Below are 16,027 nucleotides of genomic sequence, written 5' to 3' on the forward strand. Positions count from 1 at the left end.
TGATCTACACACACACTAGGGTCTTTAGGTATTCAAAAATAAAGTAAAAAAAAAAAAAAAGGCTGTGGCAAGGAACCTTAGAAAAAAACTAAAGACATTTAACAACGAATTCTAGAACACGCCTAAGGTAGTCCAATTTTTCCCTTTCCAAGACTAATTAAACCACAAACTAAGCCTCATCATGTGCTCGCCACTGTGCCCTCCCCAATGCCTACGGAGGTGCTCCCTCCTACCAGGGCTTTAGATGGGCCAAGCACCCGGGACCGTCCAGGGCCAACCCGTTCGAAGATTCCCCACCCCCACCCCCACCTCCAAGGCCAGTATGAACTAATCAACTTAACTAAGTCTCTGCAGTCTCCAAGTTGATGTCTTTTCTAAATGAACCTCCAAATGTGTTCAACTCAGATTTCTTTCTAATAGATTTCCCTGGAACTGTTCACTAGAAACCCCTGCATCTGAAGAGATGGAAACTCAGCTGCAACCATCATTTTGAGATGATCTACCTCTGAGTTTCCCCTTGGGAGACTCCTCTCCCATCCAGCGACCTCTCCCTCATCTCAGAAAGGCCTGTCTGAAAGTCAACGACACGATCAAAACTCCTCTGAAGCCCTCTGAAGCTGGTGGAGACATACACCATCGTGCTTATTTACATAGAGAGGGCCCCATTATCACACTGGCTGCTGGGAACCTCCAAAGCGAATATGCGCCCATGATCAGAACTGGCTGGCGGTCACCTTCATTTTGAAAATCAGCGGTAACAACAACGAAAAGTAGTTTACTTGATGGTCAGAGTTCCATGGTCGACTAGTAAAACCTCCAGTGGCCCTCTAGTTATGTTCACATGGCAAAACAAAGGCAGGGTGCGGTCATGAGGACAGAAAGAAGCAGGTGAACGGCATAACGGAGAACCCCAAAGTGGCCTGCAGAATTTTGAGGTCCTGCGCCACCACAGCCATCGATGGACTCATAGCAAAGTATTTCAACTTTTATGGAGTCATCTTCCAATGTCCCATTCCTCAGCCTTCTTGAAAGACCCAGAGAAATAGGAAAACTATTGGCTTAACCTGGGAAGTCTTGCCACAGTATTAAACAGCCCTCTTTGTCTGATAACTCACTACAGCAAAAGTAACCTGCAAATTCACACAACTTCCTGGAAATACTTCATAACCCTCCACCTGCTTCAAGCTGTAGGTACAGACTCTGCGTAGTCCCCCTTCTTTTTGTTATTTTAAATACCTTCTCATGTGACTCTACCTGGGGAATCTGGGATTTGCCTACAGCTGCAAAAATAGTTGTAGTTTTTAAGTTAATATTGCATGCCGAGAATGGGAGTGGGGCACTAGCAGTACCAAGAGACATTTTATGCAAAAGTTCAAATGAGTATCTTAGGCTCTGTGGCCAAGCCACCATCACAGCGCAGGATCAGGTAAGTTCACTGCGGCACAAGCAGTCCTGTTCAGGGACCAAAGGAGCACTTCTGTGGGAGGAAAATAAAGTAGGAGCAAGGGGCCATCCTCAATTTTGCTTGTCCTTATGAGTTCTTGTAAACATTTCAGCTGGCGCAAAATCAACCACTGGCAAGAACGGCTCTTTGAACATTCCAAATCTAAAAGTGTTTCACTGCCTCTCTGCAAAAGCATTTTAGGAAATAGCAATTTGTAACAAAAGGAACCCTTGGATTCATTCACAGCCAAGCATAATTGACAGGCACAATTTAATGCATGCTTTAGAACGCTAATATTGTAGTGCGTTAAACCACAACACGATTTGGGCAAATTATTTCCTCAAAACATTCATCCCAATTATGCTTTAAAAATCCACACGCCCTGCATTAACTGTTATGCTGACGATTCTATCTTTCTGATTGATTTAGAAGGAGGGAGAAATATAGGACATCTCATTTTCAGAAAGCCTGTGGATTTTGACTTGTCTCAAGGCCTCCAGTTTGACTAAATAATTTAAATACCACATTCTTTCTCTAAAATGGCAATTTGACCTTAAGGAAATCACAAGCCCTAAGTTAAAATAAACTCTCTTTAATTTGCTGAATGCTAAATCAATCAAAGTACTAATTTTAAGGGCATGGGAATTAAGTTTTTGTTTTTTTTAATGATGGACAAATTTGAATGAAAATGAAAGAAATCAAATAAATAATTAAATATGGCTGGAACTGAACCAATATTTCAGTCACAAACCCTATTGTGGAAAGTTTTTTTTTTTTCAAGTTTACATAATTGTATTCAAATATATGCTAACCTCCTAGATTAGCATATTTCAATATAAAAGGGCAACAGTTCCATTCCTATGGCACAGAAACAATTTTGATCATAGACTTGGAATCCAAATTTATCATACATGAGATCTGTTAAGAATGTGATAGGAAACTAAAAAAGATTTTTTTCAAGGGGCAATGTATACACACACACACACACACACACACACACACAGAGGGTGCCAAAAAAATGTATACATATTTTAAGAAAAGAAAACTGTCAAAATTGTAATACTCAATATATACTGATAACAAAAGATGAATATAAGTCACATTTGACTTCTGCAATTACAAGAGGTGCTCAAAGTGGTTACCATCAGCATCCAGACACTCCTGATTACGGTGAACTACTGCCTGAGCAACGTTGACCAAAGTATCCACTTGTATACATTTTTTGGCACCCCTGGTATATGTAAATATTTAATTAAACAATTTGATTAAATATATTTAAAGGTATGGATTTGAAGTATTTGAAGGTGGTATCAAATTAATCTGATATATTCCAATCACATTGAACAGCTTTTTTTTTATTGCATTTCTCGTGCACTAACATTCATGTACCTTGGGTTTCTAACTCAATTAAAGTGTCAATATAATCGTCATTCATCATAAAAACAGCTCTTTATAATGTGCAAAACAGTTTGGCTTGGAGGTTGATGTCATAATGAGGGTAGAATGTAGGCACATTAACATCGTTTTTTTCTAAGTGTAGTTTTATTGGAAAAAATGATTTTCCACTTTGAAATTTACTGGGTCTAGCAGACAGACTTGGATTTATGGCTGTTAACAGAGTCAAGAATATGGCAGAGGCAATAAAATTAAGAACACAGATTTTCCACCTGGAACCAAATCCTAGCCTCACCACGACTAGTTCTGCTCTAGGCCAACTGCCTGAACAGCTCTCGGGCTTCCTCTGCTCCACAGAGATGGGGGGCTAGCCCACAATTATTGGGCTGTCGGAAAAGTCATGATGCATTTTTGCAACAAAAAACATAGAAAAATACGTCATGACTTTTCCGACAACCCAATATATCTCAAATGTTGGTGTGAAGATACCCAGGGTGATGGAGGGGGACATATAGCATAGTGTCAACCATACAGAAAGCCCTAAAAATGTTAATACTCTCTTTTCTTTTCATAACCAAGGTTGTTGCATTTGGCATTCTAAATAGTTCTTTGCATATAGGAAATATTTAAAAAGTATTTGCTGAATGAATGAGTGAACTTGAGAAACAATGAGAAAGTTGCACAGGCACTGGGCTTGTAATCAAAAGATCTGAAGTCAAGCCCCAACTTCTCATCAGTTAGCTGGGTCGTCTTTGGTAAATCACTTCACCTCTGAGTCTCATTTTCTCAACTGGAACTATCTTACTTACCTCATGGGGTTATTTGACGAATCAAATGAGAAAACACATAAAAGTGCTTTATAATTGATCACATCAGTAATAGAAAGTGTTTTATCTGATAGCTTTCTACTCTATCCATTCATTTAGTCATCCATTCATTTACTGCTGATACCTCCAGTCTCCTCTCTGGCAAAGTTTTCTAGAATCCCCAGTGTCTGCTCTAGGGAGGAATTATTTTTCTACTCACAATGTCTCTAAAATAGCCCATAGCCCAGCATTTTGAATTTTCTAAAGCACTATCATAATGTGTCAAACTCTTTGAAGGTAATGGTAGACCACTCATTGTTCGTGCCAACCATCCTTCTTCTGTTAGCATCTTGTGGGTCCTGCTGGATCTGCCAGGGGGCATTCTTACAGCTGAGTTCATGACCTTCACAGGGCCCTACATCTAGTCCTAGAGGAGGCACACTTAACTCAAGCCAGACCTCTGTGACCAGATCAACTGGTTCTAATGGACACATGACTCAATCAAAACCACTTAAGTATAATCAGAGGTTTGTTGAGATATCAGACGACAGGCTAAATCTTTTCCTTTGATCCTGGGATGGTATGCAAGCCTGCAGTTATCAGCTACCATCTTACTGCCATGTGGAGGCTGGTAATAAAGCCAGCATGAAGGAAGGAAGAGTTGAGAGATAGAAAGACATCAAGCCCTGAGGATACTCATAAAACCTCTAAATCTAGCTGGATTTGTTTTTGAGGGCTGCCATAACCAAATACCACAAACTGAGGGACTTAAAACAACAGAAATTTATTCTATCACAGTTTGGGAGGCCAAAAGTCCAAAATCAAGGTATTGGGCAGGGTCCTGCTCTCTCTGAGGGCTGTAGGGGATAATCTGTTTCATGCCTCACTGCTCGCTTATGGTGTCACTGGAAATCCTTGGCGTTCCTTGGTTTGTAGACACATGACTCCAATCTCTGCTTCCAACTTCACTTGCTGTTCTCCCTGTGTGTCTGTGTCTATGTCTCTGTTTTCTCTTCTTTTGAGGACACTGATCATTGGATTAGGACCCTCCTAATCAAGTATGACCTCACTTCAACTTGATTACATCTGCAAAAACCCTATTTCCGAATAAGGTCACATTCACAAATATCAGGGATGAGAACTGAGACATATCTTTTTGTGGGACACAATTCAATCCACATCAGCCATTAGTGAAATGCAAACAATAGTATGATTTTTTCCATTTCAAATATATAAACCAATATACTTATTCCCTTTTATTTAAGCTAGTTTTGATCAAATTACGATCCTTCACAAATGAAAGAGTTCTAACTGATAGGGATACCATGAACCATCCCATAAATAAATGTGGTACATGGGGGCTATCTCCATGTGGCCCCAGCCCCTTGGCCAGTCCTGCTTTGTCCCTCGGGCTCACATGCCTCCCACTCCTCAGGGAATGAGACACCAGGGCCTGATTTGACTCAGAATCTTTGCTCCCCAGAATTGACCCAGTGAGTCTGGTGCAAGGGAATTATGAATTGTTTATGGTAACTAGCATCCTTATTTCCCCCTAAGTTTTCCGAGCGGGACCCATAATCCTAGACCACTACCAGCTCTTTTGGAATCTATCTTCTCTTGGAGAATTGGTATAAGAACATTCAGTAGACTAGCTGGTGCTCTAGGAAAATACCAGCACTACACGACACACACAGAAATTTTACCCACGCATACTCCAGTGCAAACACAAAAATCACAAATATGCTTAGGGGTGTAAAGGAATCTTGGGGAAGTACTTTAATCTAGGTCTGGTTTGAGCTAAGGACTGTTGGTAGAAAATCTGGGCGTCATCATAAGAGTAGCCAGGAAGGGATCATGGAAACAGTTTTATTGTAGATAGAGGAACTAAATTTTAGGTAAGTGAGTCTGTTTTTAGCCCTACCCTACATAAAACCTTCCCTTACGTCACAAAGACCTTCTTGTAACTTCCTCTTCTCTGTGTAGTGATATAGCTAGTGCAGAACTAAGAAAATCCAGTCCTCATGTGATCCAGGTTCCCCCTTCTATTCATGGAAAACAAGTGTTTGGTTTTTTTCTATTTAACCCTCTGCTGCCTTCTTCCTCCCTACCCTCTTCCAAGCTGAAAGATATTAGCAACTGTCTCATCATTGTCCAAAAACCTCAGTGACCCACGCTTCTCATCTGGCTGAGACTTGCATTGCCCTCTCCGAGGCAGCCACATTCTGCCTTGCCGGCTCTTCTGTAGAACCACATGGATGGGATGGGTGGTGACCAAGAGGGAAGGGAAGGTACAGCCCATGCATGTGTTCCAGTCTTATTGCTTTAACCTGATAGAAGTTTCCCTGTAAAGAAGACTCATCTTCTCAGATGAATCATATTCTGTCCTTCACCATGAAAAATATGCTTTTGTTTTGATAGGTTTTTCACTATGTCATCCTCTTAGCTTGAAAACTGCGGAAAGGATAAAGCGCTCTGCTGTATACGTAATTCTCCCTCTAGGTCACTGTTACCCATGGGTCCCCCAAAATGCTTACGGATTCCTGTTTCCTTGCCTTTGCTCAAGATGGTCCTCTGGCGAAAGGTCTGTGTTGATCTTGGGATGACCAATGCCTGGCCCAGGACTTGGCACATATTTGGGACTTGGAATTACTTATTAAATAATGAAAGTGTAAACATAAGAGACATCTGAAAACCAACTTTATGTCTTTCATAGTTTGACCTGAAGTGGACCCCATAAAAGTGATTCAACCAGGTCAAGTAGTAGAGGTGCCAATGGGGACAGTCTGACTTTTCTTTGATGCTAATTACATACATTGTTTTCTCCCTTCAAGGTTTTAGTGCTTCTGTATTTAATGTACAAATGTTTCCTTTTCCCCCTAAAAATACATTCTTAAATCTCTCTTACAACAGATGGCATTCTAAAATCAAGGAAGTGAGTGACACACATGGTCTCCTTCATGGGTCCATCAGGGTCTGTGGCTGCACAGATTACATCTACCCAGACAATCCATCAACTCTAGCCCCTCCTAAGGCACTCTGCTCTCCTCAATGTCCCCTTGCTTTGTGGTGCATTATCACACAAAATGGTAGAGTCAGCAAATATAACTCTGCTGGATAGGAGATTAGCAATGTACATGGAAGACAGCCTCATAAAGAATCAAGGACAAGAAATATCTGTGTGGTAAAGTAGTCTCATGGAAGCCATTAGCCTGCTCTCCCACAGATCCCTTAGTCTACAGGCTAGCCTGTGATTTGCCACAGCTGGGCTCTTCTATTATAAATGTCAAGTCTGATCTCGTCTCTGAAATCATAGTCTTACTTCCGCTTTCTCCCTTCTTTGGAAATCATCTTAAAAGAGCACTTGTCTTGTGATGCATCTCTGTCCTCACCCCCGCAGTATCATCCAGAGATGAACTATATATCCTCTTTCATTATGCATTAACATAGGTTGTCAGGTCCTAGCATGATAAAAGATGGTACTACATCTTCCTGAAAAATAACCACATCTTATTATTAGTTGCAAACATCAACCATGCCCAAACACTCCATCCAGTGCCATTTTCTCCCTCCAAACCTGGTGCAGCTTCATTAAAGAGAGTGTGAAGCCAACGATGTTCAGTATGAACAGATGTAGCCCCTTATTGGGTGTTCTTACTCCAGGCAGACTCAGGGTTGTGCTATGTTCTCTTACACTAGAATCTAACCCAAGGTCACAGTCAATGGAAGAAGAGTGCTGGACTAAAGCCTATTTGCATATTTTCTCAAAATACCTCCCCAAACAACCACAATCTATTCACAACTTTAAAAGCTAAATGTAATGGGTATACTGTAGTCACTTTTTATTTCTTCTCAATCACTCTATCTGTACTGAAATGTACACTATAGGAAGGGATGAAAGAAAGGCCCATTGTTGGATCCCAGAGAGGAGGACATCAGTTCACAGAAAAGTAAAGTTGGGTTAACAAGAATTGGGCTATCTCTACTCACTCCTGGCTCCACCTTGACTTCCCCCGCCCCGGGCATGTCTATATTAAGCCCCCTCCAGTCCCCCCCTTACTGTACCTTTAAAACAGAGAGACTAAAATGGACACTGTTTCCTCCCGACTAACCCTAATGTTACAAACACTAATTGGACACCATCAGCTTTGAGTCTTTCAGTAAAAAGCATATGATAAGAAACACATGGTTTACGTGGGTCCTTTTGTTAATCACAAGCCATCAGTGTGAACTGGACAATGGCAGGATGCTCTGTGATGCTGGGGAACCAAGTGGTAAATGGAATTTTAAATAGTGAGTCATTACAACCGTAATTGTGATGTGCAGAAGGCCTGCAAGAATGTGATTCAATCTGGCAGACAATGAAACCCACACTAAGGGACTCTCTGCTTTACTTGCCCAGCAACCCATGACTGTCCAAAGAGGTTTTACAAACCACACTGTGATGATACAGGGAGGTGATATGAGCTAGGTTGGCTGCGGTCACCAGGTTTAAATTCCTCACTTTATAGCCATCTCTCTGCTTCACTGAAACACTTTATAAGAAAGTTGTATGTGTGCATGTGGGGGACAAATGATAAGATACTTAATCCTCTGTAAAATGAAGTATTTCAGTATTTCACCACTGGCCTTATTTCCAGAACATTCTATCCATTTTTGTTATATAAACACAATCGATGCAAAAGTATAATTACTGGGTTGGAAAATAACAAATACCTACAGAATATGCTGAGAACCGTTTAAAAGTATTTGAAGCAACAATGCATACCATTTTCAAGGTATCTGATTCGTTTATTGGCATAGCATAGCTCTCCTATCCACCATTATCAATCAGTTTACTTCTTAAAAAATAACAACTATGGTATGATTTTTCAATGACTCTATTCCATGAACCAACAGGGGAAAAAAAAAAAAGAATGCCAAGAGACTGTTGTCTTTTTTCTTTTTTAACAGAGGTTTGAGAGAACTTCAAGGTAAATCATGTAAGAACCATGTTCAATAAACAAGCACATATATTATAGAGTTACATCATCAGCTGACATGCAAGGAGAAGCCGAAGGTTAATTGCTATGGTTTACTATATCATTCAAAGTAACCTTGTGCAAGAAGATTTAACTTGACAACTGTTTGAACTTTACAGCCTGAAATTTCATCTACTTGTTTCATGAGTACTTTTTAATTACTCCTCTAGAGGTATTAATATTGTTTTCTTTTTAAAATTACTCTCTGAAAGGAACAGTGGTTTCACGTTTTCCCTTTTCTTTAGGATAACCGAGTCCCTGCCTGGCTAGTCCAAGGACACTTTCACTTTCTTTACCTTAAGTAGTAATTAAGGGAGAAAACAAATATCAAGAAAGACCTCTAAGAACTCAGGCTGAGGAATCAGACTGCTTGGTTCAAATCCCAACTCCACCATTTAGCCAGTTGTATAAATGAGCAGATTATCTCACTCCCTATGGCTCAGTTTCCTCATCTGTAAAGTAGGAATAACAATAGTACTGATTTCTTGGAAGATCCATTGGAAGGATTGAAACAGCTAATGTATGCAGGCTGTTACTTCAGCACTTGGCAGGTGGTTAGCACTCAAATAACATTGTTTTACAATATTTTTGTTTAAATACTATTGTGTTTACAATGAGAACAATTTTGGAAATGCTGTGTGTTCTATTATCCCACAGTAAAAAAGGTGGAAATAAAGTAGGAATAATAACAAATTTACTTCATACACAATACCATGCCCCAAGGCCGCAGCACCATTGCCACTGTGCATAGCTCACCAAGGGCACAACTCACTGAGCATTTCACAACTAACAGGGCAAACCGTGGGTGCCATTCAGAATACACAAAAGCAGGGTGGTGCAGCACAGTCTGGTTAGGAGAGGACACACACACACACACACACACACACACACACACACACACACCCCAATTGTCTTATGTTATCTTGTTAAATAGCCAGATACATGTGCTGAGTCTTACAGCATCTTTTATGGCAGGCAGACTAGAAGGCTGCATTAGCGGAAAGCTACAAACACAGAGATTTGCTCCAAAGGAAGAAGGAATATCCGTGAGAGCCACAGAATAAGGCTGGGATAGCATACTCATTTGACTTAAACTGGAGGTGCTGTTGTAGCAGTAACCTCATTAAAGGGGGTGGGTGCGCAAAGGACCCGTGACAGCAAACAGTGGCGGCTAGCTTTGCCATGCCACCAGAGCCACAATCTTAGAATCTGAAAACCTTAAACAAAGCGCTACTCAGTCTTCTCACAGTAGGGTCAATGATGCTTGTTCACACATGCGTGGACACCACTCATGCTGCCTCATCGACTGCCTCCTTTCTGGACCTCTCAAGGCTGCCAGAGGACTGAGCAGCAGGGGTACAGGAGGAAGCCAAGGGTATCCCAGAAAGGGGATGACTGACAGATAACCACCACCTGTGAAACAAGTCTAAATTGCCTCTATCTCTCAGTTCTTCCTTTCAAATTGCCCAGTCCCCAAACTGACGGATATCACAGTTACGAAACACCAAAAATCAGAAATCCTCCTTTCTAATGTCCAAATCTGCCCTAGCTGCTTTCTATCTGGCCTGCCGGCCACAACCACAGGTGGCCTCCCAGAATTAACCCAAGGAGGTTCTCTGCCCTTTTAAAACGTCTTATATGGGTCATTCACCACGGGCCACCTTTAGGGGCAGGAGAGGATTGAGGTCTAAATCTGCCGTGTACCTGGATGCGCATAGGGTTGGGGCGAGGGTGCGGGAGGCGTGACGGGAGACTGAGCACTTGGAGTTCAGCGGCAGGAAACGCCCCGACTCCCAGCCACATGAGGTCGACACCTAAGGGAGGTGTTTCCCGCCGCCTCCAATTGATCCGACCAAACCCCAGCCCGCGGGCATCGCCGAGCTTACCTTGGCCCAGGAGACAGAGTAGGGGACCTGCGGGTCCCGGAGGGCGGTACAAGGCAAGTCCACGTTCTCTGAACAAGCCACCTTCATTTCCCGCGCTGCGGGCGTCAGGCTGCAGGCTACAAGAGGGAGACAGCTGCGTGAGCGAGCGAGGAAGGGGGGTGTCGCGGGGCGGTGGTGGCGGCGGGGAGGGAGGCCGACAGGCAGTCTCGGTACCTACCGCAGCTCAGGAGCAGGAGCTGGAGGCCGCGCGACATGGCTGGGGGGCTACTGGCCTGTGGCGCGCTGGGGCCGCGCCGCGCTCTTGTACCCGCGGGTACAGGGACTTCCCCGGGCGCCGGCCCAGGGGAAACCCCCCCGGCGGCGGAAGCAGGCGGCGAGCCCTCCCAGCACCGGCCGCCACTGGGGCGTCCCCTTCCCCCGCCCGCGGCGCCCGCCCCGCGCGCGTCCCCGCCCCCGCGCACCCTCCCGGGCGCCCCCAAGCTAGCGTCGCCGCTGCCTGGCAGCAGCGACAACCATCCCCGCGTAACGCCCGGCGCTTGGGGCTTTGCAAACCGCGCTCGCACGCGTGACACGGTTCCACTGACCCGCATAGCAGAGCCAGGAGCCATGCCCGCCGAGGCTATTATATCTTTTTTACGGAGGTGAGATCAGATTCAGAGAGGTTGAGCAGCTTCCCCAGTCGCACAGCCTGTAGGGGGTGACGTCACTGGCGAACCCAGGTCCTCAGTCTTTCCAGGTGCTGTGGTAACCAAAAACTCATTCGACTTCCCAAGGAACGTGGCAAGCCTGTAGTTCCTGGCTCCTTGCCTCCTGGCGTGGATTACCACTCAGTATCACCCAGCCTTTTTAAATTATTTCAACAAAGGAGACTGTCTCCTAGTAAAATAGTAATTACACCCAGAGAATTTTGGGGAAAGACAAAAGAAAAATCTAGAAGAAAATAGAAACCACCTATAATCTATCCAGAAGTAATTTATGGTAACATATTTTAGTGTCTTTGCTTCAATGCATGGATAGATATTTTTGTATACATTCAATTTGGCAACCTACTTTATTTTAGTTTAATATTTTGCAACCATTTATACATTATTAAGTTTCCACAGTAACGTTTTAATGGCTGCATAATATTCCATCTTATAGTTGTACCATGAATTAGAACCAATTAGTGTTCAACATTGTTAGTCTAGTGTTTCTAGACTAATAGTGTTAGTGTTAGGTTGTTTAATTATTAATCACTAAGAGGAACTTTCATAGAATAACCTTTGTTCTACAGTGGTTATTTTCTCAGATTGAGTTCCTAGAGGAAATCGTGCTAGGTCAAAGGGAATTTACAGTTTTGTTAAGTAACGCCAAATTATCTCTACTGAGGTGTCCTCAATTTATGTCCCCACCTGCAATGTATGAGAGCACTTGTTTCCCAGAACTCTTGCCAACATAAATTGTTCATCAGACTTCCACCTTTGTCCATTCAAGCAGTTGAAAAGAATGGCGTCACAGTGGTTTTAGCTTACCCTTAGAAGTGATTATACCAATTGATAGTCATACCATATATGTCACCAAGCTAATTTTTTTAAATTAGGATATTTTTAGGCATACACAAATAAGAATAGAAAATAGAATCAAACACATCTGTGTGCAATATATTCTTAATAAAACATCTGTTCCTTGCTAGATTCCATACCTGAGTATTTAAGCTTTCTTCTGATTTTTCACTGTTTTAAACAATGTTGTATGAAGCTGGGGATGTTCAGACTCCCTAGCCCAGCAATCCCACCACGTTATTAGATAGTTTCATCCTGTCTTCCAAAGTGTGTGTCTAAATACGCTCCCTCATCAGGGCTTGGCATCGTCAGATTTTTTTTTTTCATTTTTGACAATATAGCAAGTGGGAAATATTAGTTCACTTTTGTTTAACTTACATGACACTGATTACTAGGAGGGAGGAACATATTTTCCTATGTTTCGAGGCCATTGGATGTCCCTTTGAGGATTGTGTGTTCATATCATTTGGCCTTTTCCTTTGGAGCTGTTTATAAATTCTGGGCCAAATCCTTTCTCGGTTATGTGCATGCCAAATATCTTCTCCAAGCCTAAGTTTGTATTTTTTACTTTGTTTATATTTTTAATGTACAAAGTGATTTCTGTTTAAATATTTTAGTGCAGTCAAATTTATTGATCTTTTTATTTATGGTTTGCGCTTCTGGTGTTGTGTTTAAGAAAACTTTTTCTTCCCTGAGATCATAAAAACATTCTCCTTCATTTTCTTCCAAAACTTTTAAAGTCATGCTTTGTCATATGTAAGTCTTTAATCCATTTAAATATGGTTTGATGTAGGGGTCTAACTTATTTTTTCCATATGGATAACCAATTGTTTCAATGCTGTTTACTAAAAGTTCTTATTTCCCCACTGATTTGAAATAGTATCTTTGTGATATACAAATTTCCATATGTGTGTGGGCCTGTTTCTAGACTCTACTCTGTCTCTCCCTGTGCTAATATCACACCTTCTAATTACTTAATTGAACTATAGTTAAGTCTTGCTATGGTGGTGGAGTGAATGAGCCCTCCTCATATGTTGATCTTCTTCAAAATTGTCCTGGCATTCTTGGTTCTTTGCTCTACTTTATAACATATTAGAATCAACCTGTGAACCTCAAAAACCTCATTTGCATTTTAATAGGAGCATATTCAATTTCTATGAAAAAAATTGATATGAAAAATTTGACAATGAATGGGAGATATTAGTTCCTCTTTGTTTAATTTACATGCGTTGATTACTAGGAGGGAGGAACATGTTTTCATTTATATGAAAAAATTTGCAGAAAATTAGCATTTTAGAAATTGATTCTACGAATGCATCAATATGGACTATCTTTCCATTTGCTTAGATCTTCAAGAATTTTTCAAAGTTCATACATAAAAGTATCTATATCTTTGGGTAGATTTATTCTTAGTACCATAATATTTTTGGTTGCTATTTTCACATATACTGTGTATTTTTCACTCCTATTTTCCTAGCTGCTTATTGCCAGTAAATAAAAATTTACTTTTGTATAGCTGATGACCTTGCCATCCTTTCTTATGAATGTTAACACTGCATTAATGTTGTACCCTGCATTAAGTCACTTTTGTAGTCATGAATTATTCAGAGGGTTTTTCCCACCCCCAAAAATCCAAATATGTGGTTTGGTTTTCATTGTTCCTTTACTTGTCGAGCAATTGAGGATACTCAAGAACATAGTCTGTATATATGATTCTTTGCTGCTTAACAAGAAACGCTTTGCGGCCTCATGTGTGATCTTTTGGTAAATGTGTCACGTGTTCTTGGAAAGAATGTGCATTCTCCACATGGGTCTCTGATTACACTTGCTCGTTGTGTTGTTCAGGTCTATAGCTTTACTAACTTTTGGTCATCTTACATTATTAATTACTGGAAGAAATGTGTTAAAATCCCCCTGTGACTATACAATTGTCCATTTAGCTTTGCAATTTTATCAACTTTTTGCCTCATAGAATAATGCTATGTTTTAGGTGCCTTAAAGTTATAATTATCTCTTCCCAGCAAATTGTTCCTTTTTGTCTTTATTTGGTGACATTTTTTTCCCTAATATTCTATTTTTGCTTCTAATACAACCTTTTCTACTGTAATTAGAACGACACCACTTTATTTGGGCTAGTATTTTTCTGGTATTTTCTATATTTTTACATTCAACAATTTTTTGTCCTTAAGTTCTAACTACGTCTTTTTTTTTTAGCACATAGTTAGATTTTTCTAATTCAATACAACTAATGATCTGTCTTTCTAATTGAGAGTTCAGTTTTACCTTTTTTCTGAATTCTGCTACATTTGAATTTCTTTCATCTTGTTTCATGCTTTATACTTAACCTGATTTTCCTCTAATTCTTTTTTTTTTTAAAGAGTTTATTGGGGAATTGGGGGAGGGGAACAGCGTTGGGGAATTGGGGAAAGGGGAACAGACAAGTTGCTGTCCTTTTGTTCTTCAGTCTAGTTGTGGAGGACATTGTTTCACTGGCCCATGTTGGTATTCTCATTGTGCTCCTCCTGAGTGAGGCAGTCGCTCGCTGGCCATTGGTTAGCCGCTCACGGTGGCTCACGGCAGCTGCCGACAGCTCACACTTGGCTGCCAGCCACTGCCGGTAGTTCACAGCAGCCCATTGCTGCCCCACTGCAGCCTATGCCGTCGCGGCAACTCCTGGCAGCCCAGCTCCAGATCGAGCTGTCGTTCACCATCTTAGCTGTAGAGGGCGCAATGACACTGGCCCTCATGTGGGATCCGAACCGGGGTCCTGCTGCTCAGAGCTGGCGTCCCAAGCCAACTCTTAACCAACGCGCCACTCGGCCGGCTCTATCTGAAGCTCTTCGGATTTTAATATTGATTTTTGTTTTGTTTACAAACTCTTGTTTTTTATGGATCGTTTTTGTGTGTGTTTTGTAATTATTTTTATTGTAAATTAATCGTTAGTTGGGACTTCATATAAGGGACTCCTGAAGGGCCTGGGCAGAGGATGTGGCCTCCCAGAAAGATTTTATGTTTGTTTCAACCAGGTGCCTCAGAGGTATTACCAGTCTGTGACATTTTTATATTAATATTACAAATATTAATATTATAAATATTGTAATATTAATCTCTTGGTACGGTGTGTCCTAGACTACTCTAGTAATATTAATTTAATCATATCCATGTGAGGGTACCTTTATGATGAAGAAGTTTAAGGGGAGGCTTTTAAAGAAACAAAGAAAAACACACAGAAAAACAAGCTTCCTTGTACCCACTGCATGAGTAAGCGATTATTTTTAGTTCATCGTTACACTGGGGAAAAAGGTCTCAGTTCCAACTTTCTCTTCTCCTAGGTCTCAGGCTTCCTCTTGTGTGCCTGCTGTTCAGTAAAGCCTGCTGCTCCTTCATTCCCCTGCGATTCCTAAGCCTGGACAACTGCTTTTACACACACACACACACACACACACACACACACACACACACTTTGTCCATTCAAGCAGTTGAAAAGAATGGCGTCACAGTGGTTTTAGCTTACCCTTAGAAGTGATTATACCAATTGATAGTCATACCATATATGNCACACACACACACACACACACACACACACACCCTGGACCCTTTCTTCTGCCCCCAACCCCAGCAGCCCCGGCATCGACTCATGTAGCTTCATAGCTCTTCCTTCGTTTTGACCCTCCAGATTACTCTCTTGCAGGTACAGCTAGACATTCATTAGGCTTTATGCATTATTTCTAGAATTTTACAAAAGGTAATTTTTTGTCTTACACAGAAAACCATATTGCTGAAAAGAAAAGTACCCAATCTAGTGTTTAATAGCCTAAAAATGTGACTTCACAGAAACTCCCTTTTAACCTACTGAAATATCCAGATATGTTTTCACACTTAACCATATTCACCCTCATCTTCTGAAGAGTCCCTCATACTGAGGTAATGAACATGT

At 41.4% G+C, this 16,027-nt stretch overlaps 1 protein-coding gene across 2 annotated transcripts in view; it reads right to left on the reverse strand.

Annotated features, from left to right (window-relative positions):
- The window catches only part of CD83 (CD83 molecule), a 17,478-nt gene extending 6,506 nt beyond the window's left edge, over positions 1–10,972 (reverse strand). The window contains exons 1-2 of one of the 2 annotated variants that reach the window (XM_019662177.1): positions 10,767–10,972; positions 10,550–10,665 (exon numbers count right to left, since the gene is read on the reverse strand). In XM_019662177.1, coding sequence (XP_019517722.1) covers positions 10,550–10,665; positions 10,767–10,803 — 153 coding nt within the window. In that variant the 5' untranslated portion in view covers positions 10,804–10,972. The remainder of the gene's footprint in view (positions 1–10,549; positions 10,666–10,766) is intronic. The other variant, XM_019662176.1, reaches the window with a different exon arrangement.
- Positions 10,973–16,027: the final 5,055 nt, after the last annotated feature.

This window comes from Hipposideros armiger, unplaced genomic scaffold (assembly GCF_001890085.2).
Source record: "Hipposideros armiger isolate ML-2016 unplaced genomic scaffold, ASM189008v1 scaffold_369, whole genome shotgun sequence".
Taxonomy (NCBI): Eukaryota; Metazoa; Chordata; class Mammalia; order Chiroptera; family Hipposideridae; genus Hipposideros; species Hipposideros armiger.